This window comes from Bison bison, unplaced genomic scaffold (assembly GCF_000754665.1).
Source record: "Bison bison bison isolate TAMUID 2011002044 unplaced genomic scaffold, Bison_UMD1.0 scf7180017864487, whole genome shotgun sequence".
Lineage (NCBI taxonomy): Eukaryota > Metazoa > Chordata > Mammalia > Artiodactyla > Bovidae > Bison > Bison bison.
In genome coordinates this window covers 9,218,487-9,235,720 of record NW_011495047.1, presented here as the reverse complement: position 1 = coordinate 9,235,720, position 17,234 = coordinate 9,218,487, and the positions used below count along the sequence as shown (strand labels likewise).

At 39.8% G+C, this 17,234-nt stretch overlaps 1 protein-coding gene across 1 annotated transcript in view; it reads right to left on the bottom strand.

Moving 5' to 3' along the window:
* USP49 (ubiquitin specific peptidase 49) overlaps nucleotides 1-17,234 on the bottom strand; it is a 67,237-nt gene that overhangs the window by 13,335 nt on the left and 36,668 nt on the right. Inside the window, exon 4 of the mRNA XM_010863248.1 lies at nucleotides 23-478. Coding sequence (XP_010861550.1) covers nucleotides 23-450 — 428 coding nt within the window. The 5' untranslated portion in view covers nucleotides 451-478. The remainder of the gene's footprint in view (nucleotides 1-22; nucleotides 479-17,234) is intronic.

Here is a 17,234-nt window from a genome sequence, read left to right as displayed (position 1 = left end):
CGGGCGCTGGCGCGGGTCCCACAGAGCCGTGAGCATCGGCGGCTGTCCCTGAGGAGCGCGCTGCGGCGGGACTGCGTCCTCGCCCGCCGCCATGGACCGCAGCGTCCGCCCGCGCCTCAGCGGCGGGTCCTGCGTCTGGCCCCTGACCGCCAGGAGGGAGCTTCTCAGCAGCTTCAGGTCCCCCTCCGGGTTGTCGTTAAGCACGTAGTCCTTGCACAGGTAGCAGAACACGTAGAGATCCCGGACCTCCATGGCTAGCGGGTGTCTGGTCTCTTCGAAGTGTTTGAGGGCATGATCTTCGATGTAGCGGCCGCAGGCCACGTGCGAGCACTTGAGACAAGCCCACACCGACTCGGTGGTGGCGCACTCCCGGCAGTACCACTTCTGCGGGTTCAGGATGGAGTGGTCCTGGGCGAGCCGCAACCGCCCTACATGTTTGCATCTATCCATGTCTTAGGGAAGGCTCCACTCTTTCAACCTGGCACGATAAGGGCCCCCAAAGAGAGAGAAAAAAAAAAACTTTCAGCAAAATATTTTTCTAGAAAAAGGCTTGCAACCGGCATTTCCCACTAAGTATTCATTAGTTTTCAATTCAAAATTGGTTCCTTTGGAAGTAATTTTTATAAAAGGAAAAAGCAGTTTTGGCATAGACCGGGAATTACAGAAAGACAATTAAATTCCTTAAAAAAAGGAAGAATCACAAAATACTAAACGACAGACCTTAATGTGTAACTTTACATTTTCTAAGACTGTTTTAGTTCTTGAGTATCAGCTAATTTTTACGTAAGGCTGATTTAGAAATGTCATTACCCTCATTTCACGTTGCACCCAACTGGCCACTAGGGGAAAGAAGCCCATATTCTGATCCATCTCTGAATTGATGATGTCCTGGAAGTGAAAGCCTCTCTGACTCATGGTGACAAGATCCTGGCTGTATGCAAAAAGGGATAGGGCAGAGGAAAGGCGAGGAGAGACAGAGCTCACAAACCAGTGACACCAGGACCTCATCACAAACCAGGAGAGATGAAGACACTCAAATACAAAGGCAATCTTAGGTCAATTTCACTGTATTTCAAAGTAGAGAGAACAAAATATGGTTAAAAAAAGAGAGCGAGAGAAATGGTAAGAGAAAGTCCTTTGCAGTACAAAGTAATATTATTTTCTTGTGTCCAAAGATCCTGGTTAAGTAGGTAGACTGAGCCTCAATCTAACATTTTGTCTTCTGTGGTCTACAAGTTTGTGCCTCATTTCATATGCTAAAATCGTAAACCCCCTCCCCCAGGTGATGGTATTAGGAGGTGAGGTCTTTGGAAGATGCTTAAGTCATGAATGGGTTGACCCTCATGGCATAAGCCTTCAAGAATGGGATTAGTGCTTCTAAAAAGAGCTCCCTCACCCCTTCCTCCATGTGAGAACACAAATGAAAAGCCAGCCACATGTCTGTGAACCAATTAGTCTTTGCCAGATATGGAATCTGGTGCCATGATCTTGGACTTCTCAGCCTCCAGAACTGTTATGTATAAGCCACCCAGTCTACGGCATTTTTGTTACAGTAACTCTGAGGGACTAAGCCAAAGTGTCTGTCTGTAAAGAACATTTACATCTTGTAAAAAGGATGGAAAACATTTACCTTCCTTACTGAAAGAATAAGTAACTAAAGAACTAGACGAATCTGACTTGGTGATATAGTGGCTACTGGTTATTACAGTATTTAATCAAACTATGAGACCAGAAAAAAAAGCAAACCTTCCAGATAATGTATGCACAAATGCTTTTTATTTTTAAAACAGTGGTAACTCACTAAGCATTTTTTTTTTTTTTGGTCTTTCTAACATTGCTTCAATATTGTTCATCAGAGAAGCCTAATAAGCAATTTCTTCAAGGGAAAGAGGCTATTTTAAAATAAAACATTTTATTCTTTGGAAAGCTGACCTTCCAACAATATCAGCATTTAAAATTCCCTAAAGGGAGTTCCTCTTATAAAGTGGACTTCCTTCACCTCATTTCTTGTCCACTCTCATTTCTGGGAGCAAATACAGTTCTGTCACGATGGGGTCACCCAAGAGAAGTTCTAAATCCAAAGCACTCTAAGTAGTTCCTTCAGTTGGTTTTCCTTTCTGGCTTGGCCCTATTGCTAAAACTCACAAATATACCACAGGACCAACCAGAGACCCTTCTCATTTTAAAATTGCCCATTCCAGCCCATTCCTATATAAGAAATCCTTAAATCGTCATACAAAGGAAACCAACCTAGATTATCTTCCATCAAATCAGATCATCCTTTGAGTACTGTCAGGATTTAGTTTCTACTATGTTATTTTTCTAACTATTGACTTGTTGCTAAGTGCCCTTTAAGTCATGTCTGTGGATGTATTTCTCCATACAACTAGATATAACCTCCTTCAGAGAGGAGATCAAGTGTTATATTTCTTTTTTTCTTTAACCTTTATAATTTCAAGACTTGTGGGTGTGCTCACCTCTTTAGTGGTCAAAGGTATTCTGTCAGAATTACTTCTCCACATAGCCCAGAACAGTACTGAAATAACCATTTCTGTTTACTTTTTGTAGGGCATAGTCAAATTAAAAGACATGTTAGGAAGATAAGATGGTCAACAAATGAATTTTCTTTTTGCTCTTTATTACCAATCAAGAGTTTAAGTTGCATACACATGATGCTTACAACCAATTACTGGGGACACAAATAAAAGTCAGTAATAAAAGAATGAAAAGGGAAAGTCAAAAGATTGGTAATTCCCAAGTTTGTCATTAACTTGATATTTTTCAAAACGTAGTCGCTAAACCACCTACGTAGCAACAAAACTCCTTAGGATACTTGTCATATGTACAGATTTCTGGTGATGACCCCAAACTTGATGGTTTGGGGGAGGGGTCTAAAATCTCCATTTTCCACAAGCTCTACAGGTGATTCATTTTTACATTAAAACCTTAGAATGTAATCCAGGAAGTTATATAGGGATGAAGAACATCTCCTAGAAATCAAAGAAAGAATTTTATTTCCCAAGATCTTTCACTTAGACCAACGCTGTCCAATAGAACTTTCTGCGATGATGGAAACATTCTTTATCTGCATCGCCCAATACTGCACTACTGTCCCGTGTGTCTCCTGAGCACCTGAAACGTGGCCAGGGAGACGGAGGGGCTTACTTTTATTCTAATTAATTTTAATTTAAATAGCCACATGTAACTGGTGGCTGCAGTATTAGCAAAGATTTAAATACACCAGGACATACTATCTTTAGCTCACTTGGCTTTTCTGTTTTCTCCCTCCAGAAGATTCAGTACTCACTGAATCATGTCTGAATAGCCTCTTCTTATAACTCAAAACCTGACAAATCCCCACTTTAGCCAAGAGGAACCTTGATGTGTCTTTAGAAATTTAATTGCTACTGAGATCTTATCACATGAAACACAGCACAGCTTCAAATTCTATAAAAAGAGAGTATATCTGTGAACAAGAATATAGCAACACAACACCCAGAACACTGGTACCTTATAAAATCAGCTTCTGTCTAGAAAAACAAAAAACAAAGCAAAACATGTTGGAACAACAACAACAACAAAAAAAACAAAATAGAAAAACACTAAAAAACCATTCCACACCCTCTGCATGGAATGCTGCCAAATGGAAAGGGCACTCTGGAAATTCTTTCTTCCGATTTCATTTTCTGATCCATAAATCTGCTGAGCACGCGTATCCTTTCCTGCACAGCCTTTTTCCCGTTACAAATCTGTCGTGGCGATTCACTAACCTGCCATATGGCAGAGTAAATCCATTCAGGAAGACACGAGGCTACTCTGTACCTTACCACACTGATTTAACCTAGGCAGACTAGCTTCTCTAGAGGAAAGACATATCTGAGGCATGAAATGGAAATCACTCAAAAGTGACACAAAAGCCAATACACAATAGAGAATAAAGAGAACACAATCATGGGTATACTCAGTTCAAGAAATTTTGATTGTATTTTCTTTGTATATTATAAACATTTACTTAATTTGTTGCAGTTTGAAGTAAAAAAAATTTCCAAAATGTATGCTCAACAATAATCATTAAAATGTTTGCAGCGTACAAAAAAACAAAAACCAAAAACACACCAAAAGGAAGACCATGTGCTTCACTCACCCCTCATACAACCTCCAGCCACTTTAGGAACAAGGCCTCATCTCATGCTCATAGGCACAAAGAGGACATTTCTTTTACATTTTTCTGACATGTACCCCTTTTCCTTCATAATCACTGAAGGTCATAAAAGTCCTGATAGTTCCAATGAAAAAATATATCATCTGGTGTGCAGGCACCCAGCTTCCCAGTGTAACTTTAGGGAATTAACAAGATGTGCCTTAATAGTTCTCCATCATTAAGTAGATCAGTAACTGTAAATAAATGTCCAGGACACCTTGGATTGATCTGCATATAGGGAAAGCAAACCTGACAAAATACTGGCTTTTGCTTCTTCAAGTACTATAGCTTTATATTTAAAAATCTGAATCAGCTCGAGCTAAAAACCATAATTAATATTTAAAGGATTCTACTATAGTTAATGTCACCAAATAGTAAAAGAAGCTAATGAAATCTATTTAGTATGAGCGTTTTGTTCTGAGGAGAAACTTCTAGATTATTTAAAAGGTCCCTGTTTGAGAAAGATGACTGAATGTTACAAAATCTTTCAAAAATTTATAGCTTGAAAATATGATTTGCTTTTTAATTGGAACATTCCTGTTCTCAATTAGCAGATTTCTTAGCCAATCTGAAATGGATAACAGCATCTCATCACCAGAAATAAAATTTCTGGGGAGAAAATCAACAAAAATAAAATAGGAAAAATTTAAAAGAATCCACTTTAGGGAGATTTCCATTTCTTCTCTCTCATCGTTTTGATTTCTTCTCAGTTCTTAACTATGGATAGTGGAAAAATCCTGCTTGGTCTTGGTGAGACCAAGTGGCATAAATTCCAGCTTCAGAGCGAGTAGACACTATGGTAACATGCTGACAGCCTTCATTTACATAAAAGAATACTAATTACGTGGTATCATCAACATCTGCGATTCTGCTCACTGCCATATGCGACAGTGCAGGGTATTTTAACCCTTCAACTTACTACACGTATCCTACATGACATGTCCCACAAAACCTGCAAAGGATGCCTGAAAACACAGTGAACATGTGTTTACAAATAACTAGCGTTAAACATGAATTTTATTTTCAGCTAACGGTTTATTTCTGAGAGAGATTGGAAAATGTAATTTAATATCAATATACAATTAAGAAAAAGAATTATTTTAAAACAAAGTAGACATCACATTAAGATACAGTTAATAGGACTTTCCTGATGGTCCAGTTAAGACTCTGTGCTTCCAGTGTAGGGGGCACGGGTTTGATTCCTGGTCAGGGAAGTAAGATCCCATATACTGTGTGGCACAGCCAAAAAATAAAAATAAAATAACTAAGATACAGTTAATAACCCAAAAGGGAAGAATACTACATTTTAGAGTATTATATGGGGCTTTAAAAGGTTGTATTGTAAGTACAATGAAACTAGCATTTTGAATTTGTGAATTATGGCTAAAATAAAAATAAAACAAAGAAATAGATACAAAATAACAAAAACTAGGGACAAAGACTGAGAAGGGTGAGGTTAGCCTCTGGCTAAGTGCAGTGTTGGCTTGAGACTCAACATTAAAAAATCAAAGATCATGGTATCCAGTCCCATCACTTCATAGCAAATGAAGTGGAATGACGGGAAGCAAATGACGGGAAAAAAGTGGAAGCAGTGACAGATTTTTTTTTTCTTGACCTCCAAAATCACATCCAAATTGTGGATGGTGACTGTAGCAGGAAATTAAAAGATGTTTACTCCTTGGAAGGAAAACTATAACAAACCTAGTGAAGTGAATTTGCTCAGTCATGTCTGACTCTTTGCAACCCCATGGACTGTAGCCCACCAGGCTCCTCTGTCCATGGGATTTCCCAGGCAAGAATACTGGAGTGGGTTGCCATTTCCTCCTCCAGGAGATCTTCCCAACCCAGGGATTGAACCCAGGTCTCCTGCATTGTAGGCAGATGCTTTACTGTCTGAGCCACCAGGGAAGTCCTAACAAACCTAGATAGTGTATTAAAAAGCAGAGACATCACTTTGCCAACAAAGGTCCCTACAGTCAAAGCTATGGTTTATCCAGTAGTCATATTCGGATGTGAGAGTTGGACCATAAAGAAGGCTGAGTGCTAAGAACTGATGCTTTTGAATTGTGGTGCTGGAGAAGATTCTTGATAGTCCCTTGGACTGCAAGGAGATCAAACCGGTCAACCCTAAAGGAAATCAACCCCAAATACTCATTGGAAGGACTATTGCTGAAGCTGAAGCTCCAATACTTTGGCCACTTGATGTGAAGAGCTGACTCACTGGAAAAGACAAAGGCAAAAGGAGAAAGGGGCAACGGAGGATGAGATGGTTAGACAGCATCACTAATCAGTGGACATGGATTGAGCAAAGTCCAGAAGATACTGGAGGACAGAGGAGCCTGGCCTGCTGCAGTCCATGGGGTTGCAGAGAGTTGGATACGAGTTAGTGACTAAACAACAAGGAAGTGCAGTGTGGAGACTGGCTGGGCGCTGGGGGATGATGGCTAAAGGGGTGGAGAGCCCTCACAGCTGCTGCAGTTTCCCTTGTCCCCTCCATTACCATTCTTCCTGAATGTGGGTGCCTGTGGTAGATGGGTGAGAGATAACCTGTAGGTCAGAGCATCCCTCAGAGACTCCTCCAGAGGCTGAATTCTCTGAGACGGGTTTGGAAGCTCTAAGTCAATGTGTTCTTGAGCTCTTAGACCTGAGAGCAGACTGGCCACTTGAGCAGTGGCTCTTGGCCACAGGTGATGGTATGCTGATGTGCTAGGTATGTCGGAGGCTTGCAAGGTGGGCCATCACCATCAGTAACCAAGTGCTGATGTTCAAGAATGAGTCTGTCTAATCATGGGTTATAGCAGATTCAAAGTTATGTCCACGTGATAATGTCTCACTTGCATTAGGATCTGCTCTCTTCAAAGATAAAGGAGGAGAGTTCATCTAGAGAGCCGGCCAGCATACAAGCCTGACTTGCCACAGCGCCAGGAGATGACAGAGGACAGAACCTCCGGCACTGTACAGATGCTCCGCTCTGTGCCAAGTACCAACTGATCTAACTGTATGAAGAGCCAGCACTGGGCGAAGCCCTCTGTACCTCCCGTCTCTGCTCTTCTGTTTGCCTTCTTCCTCTCCAGGTTCAAACGTGCCCAAGTCTCTCCTGTCTAAAAGACACACAGGCCCAAGTCTGCCCTGCTTCTGGACTCTCCCTGACGTTATTTTTAGGTTCTTTGTCCTTCTGCCTGCTTTACTTCTGGCAAGAGGAATGTGCAGCTTCATGTTTCTCACAACTCACTCCTTCACACCTTTATTTCATAGAAACCGTTTTCTCAAAGGCCTTTGCAGTTTCCTCAGAGCTGAGTCCATCGGCTTTTTCTCAGTCCCCATCCACATCTATTTTGCCCGACAACTGAACACACACTCACTTCTGCATTTTCCGTGACTGCTCTCTTCTGGGTTTCCTCCTGCGTCTCTAATACACCTTTTTTGTTTTCATGTGTGTTCCTTGAAATGTGAACTCTCCTCCTTAAGGTTCTATCCTCAGCTGTCTTCTTGGTGATTTCATCTGGTGATTTCATCCCAGAACATCAAGTATCATTTCTATTAATGTATTTTAACCTCACACTTTAGAAAAAGCCATTTTATTGAGATATAGTTGACATACTGTAAAATTCACTCATTTAAAGCACACAACTCAATAATTTTTAGTACATTCACAGAGCCCCACAAATACTCTTGCATATAACATCTGTCCATTTCCTTGCAGAGGCTTGGTCTCGGGTTGCATCTTCACATTCTGATACCTGCATTATGGTACACTACTGTTAATGTTATTTGCAGGATGAAGCTTCTGACCATTTGGTAGCAGGGATAATCATACATTGAGCTATACACACTGTTTCATCCAAGTCTCCTGATGATCAGGACATATAAGATGACAGACAGGGGGTTAAGGATATGCCATCTGTGGAACAAAGCTAAGTAGCTGCCCTTGAAGGGATCTGGTTTTTTTTTTTTTATTCATTAACCATATACTCTTTCCAAAGAGATCTGTGCCTAGAACTGAATCCAGGAGGATAGTAGACTGGGCACAAGGAAAACTGTTCATACCAAATTCAGAGAAATTCTGAATACAGTGCGAGCACACACACCCACCCACCCACACACACACAAATGTCATCTGTGACTCTATACGAAGCGGCACACAAGAGAGGAGGAGAACTAAACTGGCTGTAAGGGCTGAACACGTCTGCTTCCGGGCTTAGTCGTTCATGCTGCTTACAGATCAAACCTGATGATGCTTTCAGTTTGATCTCCCTGACAAGCCAGTGTTCAAGCAAGGTCCAAACTAAAGGCTTCCTCTTCTGCTCCATGTGCTGTGAGTCTCAGTTGTGTCCAACTCTTTACAACCTTAGGGACTGTAGCCTACCAGGTTCCTCTGTCTATGGGATTCTCTAGACAAGAATACTAGAGTGGGTTGCCATGCCCTTATCCAGGGTATCTTTCCAACCCAGAGGTCGAACCCGAGTTTCTTGCATTGCAGGTGGATTCTTTACTGCTGAGCCACTGGGGAAGCCCTTCTACTCCACAGCCACAGGGAAGAAGTCTATTGCTGCTGCTGAAAGAATGAGTTTGCCCTTTAAATATCTGACCACCAGGAACTATGGTTTGTCCCTGCAGTGTGACTCCAAAGCACTGTGTCTAGAGCAGCTGGGCAGTCATCAAAAATGCATACATATGTCAGACTTCCTGAACTGTACCCTTTAAATACATGCAGTTTATTGTACATAGATTACATCTCAATACATTTGTTAAAAATTGCATAGACACCCACACACAGACACATACATGCACATACCTCTAATGAAATAATAGATCTAGCCAGCAGCTCTGTCAGCGTCTAGGTGAAAGCTGACAGGAAACTTTACAATGGATGCATACGGCTGACAGCACCTGACTCCACTGACCAATTTTACATCGAAAATAGGACAACCAGACATTATATGCTTTCCTGATGGAATGCAATAAGAGGTTCACAGGAATATCACCTACTGTCATACTCTTCCTAAAATAACTAAACCTGAGTCCACCAAAGCCTTTGGATCTGGCGCCAGATCATAAGCAATGTGTGACAGGAACACGCTGCAAGGCTGCAGTTAGCCAAAGCACCAAGTCAGAGTGTGGCAGATGTTACAGGATCAATGGTCTGGAGTCTTAACAACAAGAGGAAAAAAGCAGGTGGGTAGACCTGCTATAGGTTCTAAGAAACCTAGAAACGTATCAACCAAATGCAATGTGTGGTTCTTCTTTAGAGCCTAATCTGAACAAGCCAAATATAAAAATGTATTTTTGAGAAAACTGGGGGAAATGTTTAAAATACTGTTTGTCTCTCGCTATACCACTCTGTATTTTTTTTTTTAAACCATTTCGTTGATGTAGAACTGACATACAATGAACTGCACATATTTAAAAGGTACAACTTGATAAATTTTGACATATCATATTTACTTGTGAAATCACCACAACCAAAATAATGAACATGTCCATCACCCCCAGAAGTTTCATGCCCCTTTGCAGTCCTTTCCCCCAGCTGCCCTCCCCTAAACCCTAAGTCCAAAATTGGAGAAATTTAAATACAGACTAAGTATTAGATAATACTAATTATTAGTTTGATGTGACAATGGCATTATGGCTGTATTTTTTCAGTTTTTATATGTTAGAGACATCTCTGAAGTATTTACAGGTGAAATATGATGATGTATAGAATTTGCTTTAAAATACTCTAGGGGGAAAATGTGGCAGGAAGATAAATGAAACACAATTGTCAAAATGTTCATAATTTTTGAAGCTGATTGATGGGGACATGGAGTTCATTATAACTAGTCCCTTTATTTTTGCGTATGCCTGAAAAGTTCCATGAAAAAAAAAAATTTAAAGACAAAAAAGCAAACAATATACTCTCTGATAGCAAAGAAGACCTTGAGCTATGAAGCATTCACAAATTAGACAAGTTACAAGACACCTTTCCTCTCTGCCATTTACCATCGTATCTAGTTTACCCTGCAACGCACCCTCCCACCCCCTACGACACCCCCAATCAAGGCGGAGCAGTTTTTTGAGGCAGTGTTAGTCACAGACATGGCTTGCATAGTCCTCTGGTCTGGGCCTCAAGAAAACAGCCTTTAGACTCAGGTGGCAAACTCTGTAGCTTCCCCAAGAAACTTCATCAGAATTCTGCTCACAAAAATTTCCAGAGGATATTTGTCTTTAGCGGGCACAAGGCCACTTTAGTGGATCTGTTGAAGTGTTCTTGCTTAGTCTAATGTTTTCTTTCTTTATGAAACTTCTTTATTGGGAAAGAAAAATGTTTTGTTTTTTTTTTTTTGCAATTCTGCTTCTTCCTCACTAACTCTGATTTATCCAAATGGCAAGGAGCTCATCCTATGCCTTTCCAAGTTTCACTGTAGTCACAGGAAAAAACAGTAGCACAACAAATACTTGTGTTCCTCTGACTCCCGTCAGATGAAGGTTACTCCCAGTCCATGCGATGTTTGCGGAAGCAAAATTCAGCCACACAGAATCAATACAATATTCACAAACATACTGCTTTGTATTTGGCCCCTCCTCTTTGGACATTTGTCTTCTTTGCTCTTGAAATAAAATGCTCAAAAGTTGTGTTTTCATTCATGCAAAATAGGATGGACCTCTGTCCTGACAGATGTGCTCTGGCATATTGTTGAGCCCATCATGAATCCTTGGTTTCATACCAGAACACCAGTGATGCCACTATAGAAGTTAACTCTCAAATGCATTATTCTGAGAAAATTTATTCAAAGTTTCAACTTGAAATGCCAAGAACTGCTTTCCCAGCTGCAGCCCAGGCAGCGAAATTGGGAATCTCCCTCCTCCCACTTTCCCCACATGGCTGAGGAGGGCTTTCCACACGTGGCCATTTGTATGGGAGACACATATATACATTAGGAACTGCCTGCAGAGGAAGAAAAAGGAACAATTTCTGTGAATAGAAAATAAATCTGACTAGAATTTAGACATGGATCATCCGGATGAGATGGTGATTTCAGTGGCTGCTCTAAGGAAAGGAAACCCCATCATGCTGATGTCTTGTTTCTTAAAAAAGGATGGTAGTATATTTAATCCAGTGCTTTCCCGATGATATGCCAGGGCACATCCGTCAGGATTGAGGCCCTTCATATTTTGCATCAATGGAGAGACAGCTTTTGAGCACTTTATTTCAAGAGCAAAGAAAACAAATGTCCAAAGAAAAGGGCCAAATACAAAGTGGTGTTTGTTACATACACACAAAAGGAGAAGACTAGAAGCTACAAAGAAAACACTCAGGCGCTTTAAATGAGAACAAGTTATACAAAGTATAAACTGGCCATATAACTGAAACTACCAGTCGTTTTTCGTTTTGTTTAAAGAGGCAGGCCTATGTATACAACACTTTAAAATACAGTATGTAAAGGAGAAAAGGGGTAGACGAGTGCCTATAATATGCCATCAAGACTGGAAAACACTACGCAAGCACAATCTCCCTCCCTCTTATCACATGCCCTGTAGTGGCAAACTGGGGTGGAGGGGAGTAAAGGTAGGAAAAAAAAGAGCCACTAACATTTGTACCTTTTGGGGGAAAAAAAAATCATGTGTTACCTATTGTCCAAAAGGATACAACACTAAGGAAACTGTTTCAATAATCTTAAAAAGTCAGGCATCAGCAAGATGGCAGAAGATAAGCACAGAGCATACATGATTTACTATATCTTTATTAGAAAATAGGATTCGGGGACAGGCAGTCTGATGGTATTTATGGCATATGGAGAACCTAAGGAGTTATATTCTAGTAGCACTCAACGTTGCAAAAGGAACCCCCTCACACACTTTTCTACAAGCTTATGACCTGCAAAGTGCAGACCTCTTTGGCTTATTGCAGAAGCCTCAGTCGGTCATGTCAATCACCTGAAATTTCATATCAGCCAAGGTACCAAGGTAATTTCTACTCTGCTTCCCCAGAGGCCACTACCGAAAATTGTCAATAGAAGGGAATTCTGTGAGCAGACTCTTCCAACTCTCAAGAGAGCTTCATTTCCTTCATGGACAGCTCCTAACATTATTCCAGTTTACTGGGCAGCAAAGTAATTCTCTCAACACCCAGGCCACTTCCCTGAAGGAGCGTGAGTGTGACAGTGCGGGTGTGGTCGGGATGGGGAAGGCCATCGGCTGGGTGATGGAGGCCTCCTCCCTCTGCACCACTCCAAGTATATCAGGTACATTATAAGCCTCAGTTTCTTAAGTCTGTAAAACTGAGGAGCAATAAAACCTACTCCAAAGAGTTGTTCTGAGGGAGATGCAAATGAGATGGCCGTGTAACTGCATTCTGAAACTGGCTGACTCTAAACAAAGTACTGGCTGACTTGGCTACCTTGTCACTCATTCCCCAAAAGTTATTTTTGCTTCCACAGGGCTTAGAGTTGGGCTGGCTAATTTAGCAGCTTACAGTAACTGACTACCTGGCCTTGACTTTATCAATAGTTTCATCCAAGAAGCCCGTCATACCAAAATATTATTAAATAAGAAAACTGAGGATACTTTCATATTAAAAATAAGAAAAATCACTACCTTTCCAAAACAAATGAGAGTTTTATTATTCATTATCTCTTTTTCTTAGGTTTTTGAAAAATTGTGTTTAACAGTAACACAGAGCAAGGATAGTGAAAGTCCAAATAAGATGTTAAAAACAAACCCAGAACACCATAAAATGCCACTGAATTAAAGAAGCAGACTTGGTCTCAGCTCACACTCTCCAATGGGGGTATGCCCATTGAATACTTACAGGTCCAACAGAATGTGCTGCGTGGCAAAAATATAAAGGGGGCCTTCTTTCAAATAAGGCATAGAAGGCATTTCAAAGACGTGAACTGTGCATGAACCCTCATCTCTCATTAAGAATAAAGCAGAAGTACTTCTGGGAACTCAACTATAGTGAGCTGGCACGAGAGAATAGAAGGCCAGTGCACACCCAGGCAACCAACTTCATGTAGTTTAAATCTCACAAGTCCCAGCCACTTCTTCTCCTATTTTAAATATATCCTGGCCTGCCAGTGGATCCCACCATTTAGATGAAGGCACTGACACGCCCATTAATGGCAAATAGAGAATCTTATAAGGGAAACACATAAAGCCAATCAACTGCTATTAATTAATTGTAGGTTAATTTACAACAGCAGGAAGTGGAAAACTGGTGCTAAGGGGCAGGATACTGCACAACTGAAATGCAAGGAGGAAGAAACTAAAGAGTGAAAGGAAAGTATGAATCACTGCCTGAGACCCTGGAGAAGAAAGACTCGAGCCTTAAGGAGTATTTGACAGCAAGGAGGGAGGTCCCTAAAAAACAATATGAGAACAAAAAATAAGCTTTACTGACATCATCATTTTTTCCCCCTGTATCCTTCCCATGTTGCCTGCGGTAACTGTGCTGAATGTTGTCCATACCCATCAAGTTATAACTTCAGTGGGGTTTAACAAAACAAGATTCCGGCAGGCCAGAATTAGTTATTCATATGTATTAAAAGCTACTCATTATCTGTAGCTTTTAATACATATGAAGAACTAGAATGGTAATTTTTCTCAAGTTAAACCTTTCATTTCTGAATATGTGCTTTCTGAGTCTGACATCTCAGAAAACTTCAGTTTGTTATTTTTAAGTTACTGGTCACTGACAGCCTACAGTCAAAGGTAAAGTCCCCATCAAACAACCCAGTTCCACTACAGCCAATTTATCAAAACATGTATGTTATCACTCTACCTATCACTCACATAAGAACTTATCAGGATTAATAAGAACTAAACCACTTTGAAGGAACTGTCAGTAAAAAAAAAATCTTATCTAATATTGGCAGAAGCTAAATAACAGACATTACATATTCCAAGAGACCAATTAACAGTCTTCTGAGGGACCACTTAATGCATTATTTATTCTAAGAGGCCAGCCTGAGTCTGCCAGTAAAGAAAATATCTCAGAATTTAGTGGGAAGTGTGGCAGGACACATTAAGGTGTTGATGTCTTTAAATAGTTTTAAGAAATAAAGGAATCCTCACTTTGTGTTCATATGTGAAGATGATGCAGAATGTCTCTAAAACTGCAGATAAGGCTTTATCTTCTAAGGCTGAAGTTCAAAAGAAGAAAAATGTATTGGATACAATAATCCATCTGTTAAAAACACCAAAATCCTGAGGTCTGGATGACTGCAGAGTTCTAGGGCCCCCCAAACCCATTTATGAAAAGCCCAGGCAGGGCTAATATCATACTCAGTGATGAAAATTGAAAAAATTACCTCTGTTCATAGATGACATGATATTATATGTAGAAAACTCTAGAGATAACACACACATACACACACAGTTAAAACTAATAAATTCAGCAAAGTTGTAGTATACAAGATCAATATATAAAACTCAGTGTGTTCTATACACTAACAATGAAATATGAAAAGGAAACTAAGAAAACAAATTCATTTATAAAGAATAAAATAAAGAAGAATACATACTTGGGAGTAAATGTCACCAAGGAAGTAAAAGACTTATACTGAAAACTACAAAACACTGTTGAAAGAAATCACAAATACATGAAAAGACATCTCATGTTCACAGACTGGAAAACTTAATATGTTAAGATGTCAATATTACCCAAAATAATCTACTGATTCAATGAAATCCCTATTAAAATTCCAGTGGCTTTTTTTTTTTTTTTTTTTTGCAGAAATAGGAAAATATATCCTAAAATTCATATAGGATCTCGAGGGACTCCAAAGAGTCAAAACCATTTTGAAAAAGAACACCATTGGAAGAACATACTCATGTTCTCATTTCCAAACCTACCACAAAGCTACAGTAATCAAAACAGTATGGTACGGGCACAAATCCACCGGTGGAACAGAACAGAAAAACCCCGAATAAATTCTTGTGTATATGGTGAAATGAACTTCAGCAAGGGTGCCAAGACCACTCAGTGAAGAAAGAATTGTCTCTTTAACAAATGTTTTTAGAAAATTAATATCCACATGTAAAGGAATGATTGGACCCTTACACCATATACAAAAATTAACCCAAAATGGATTAAAGACCTAACCATAAAACCTAAAAATATACAAGTCCTAGAAGAAAACATAGGGGAAAATCTTCATGACACTGGACTTGGCAACGATTTCTTGGATATTATACCAAAAACACAGGCAACAAAAGTAAAAATAGAGAAGACTATATCAAACTTTAAAATCTTTGTGTATCAAAGGATACAATCAACAGAGTGAAAGGCAGCCTACAGAATAGGAAAAATATTTTCAAATAATTAATAACCAAAATGTATAAAGAATTTCTACAACACCAAAAAAAGAAAATCAAGCAACCCAAATAAACAATTAAATATAAATCAAATAACCCAAAGGACTTGAATAGGCATTTCTCCAAAGATGATATGCAAATGGCCAACATGCACTGAAAAGACGCTCAACATCAGTAATCATCAGAGAAATGCCCATCAATGGATGAATAAACAAACTGATACATGTATAATGGCACAGATTCAGCCTTAAAAAGGAATTCTGACACATACTACAACATGGATGAACCTTAAGAACATTATGCTAAATGAAATATGCCAGTCACCAAATGACAAATCAATATGATTTCACTTACATGAGGTATGGAAAATATTCGAAGAGTCAAATTCCTCAAAACAGAAAGTATAATGGTGGTTACCAGGGACTGAGGAGAGGAGGAAAAGCTATGTATGGATGGGGTTTTAGATTTGCAGGATGAAAAAGTTCTGTTTCACAACGAGGTAAATATCCTTAACACTACTGAAATGACTAAAATAGTAGTTTTTAAAAATATTTCTTTATTTAGCTGCCCTGGCTCTGAGTTGTGGCACACAGGATCCTTTAGTTACAGCCTGTGGGATCTAGTTCCCTGACAAGGGATCGAATCCAGGCCCTCGGCACTGAGAGCGAGGAGTCTTAGCCACTGGACCACCAGTGAAGTCTCAGTAGTTTTTTGTAGTTTTTTTTGCCTTTTTTTTTTTTTTTTTACTTTACCACATTTTAACCAAAACTAGTTAAGATGATACTTTTATATGTTTCTTTCTTTTTGAAGAAAAACCATTAAAACATTTGTTCAGCACAAATGAGACCTGTGAACTCAAGAGTTTCCAGTCTCACATGGAAGATGAGAAATAGAGAGAGCCTGACTAGATAAGGGCCCCTTATGAGGCCGCCAGAGCAAACACAGTAAAAGCTTCACTAAGAAGCAAGGTAAACTACACGTCAATTGCTATTTCCTGAGTGTGCTTTCAACTGATATGACTGATTCAATCACCTGGGAGTCCACTCTACCCCAAGGTAATTTTTACCCCCACAAATGGATCTAAACCTACCAGTCTAGATGAAGACACTCCCCAACTACTCTCCAGACCAATAATTCCACTGGCCAAGGTAAGATGCCTATCTGTTTTGTTCTTGGGAAATACTGTTCTTTGTTAAGAAACTACATCTGTCCAATGTTCTTGGTGTTAGGTCCCCTTCTTTACAGTGATAATAGAGAGACAGTTTGGGTTGGCATACATGTGTGCATGCAAGTGTGTATTTTATAGATCCATGAAATTAAAAAAAAAAATCTGGGAACTACTGTTTTAGATAAAGTCCTCTTAGACCAAAGCCTTGGAGAGCCTTCTAACCTTCTGAGCCTATGATCCTAAATGGCTCAGAGAAAGGCTTCTCATGGTAATTGCCAACATTGGTTTTGGGCTCTTGACTATGTTTTCTTTTACACAGAACTATTTCCTTATTAAAAGTACTTTTATTTCATCTTCAGCTTCCTACCCTATAAAATAGTTATGGCACATATTTTTAATGTGTCATTTACAAATAAACTAGAGGCAATACGTGTGTGTGTGCTAAGTCATTTTAGTCATGTCCAACTCTTTGTGACCCTATGGACTACGGCCTGCCAGGCTCCTCTGTCCAAGGGATTCTCCAGGCAAGAATACTGGAGTGGCTTTCTACTTCCTCTCCAGGGGATCTTC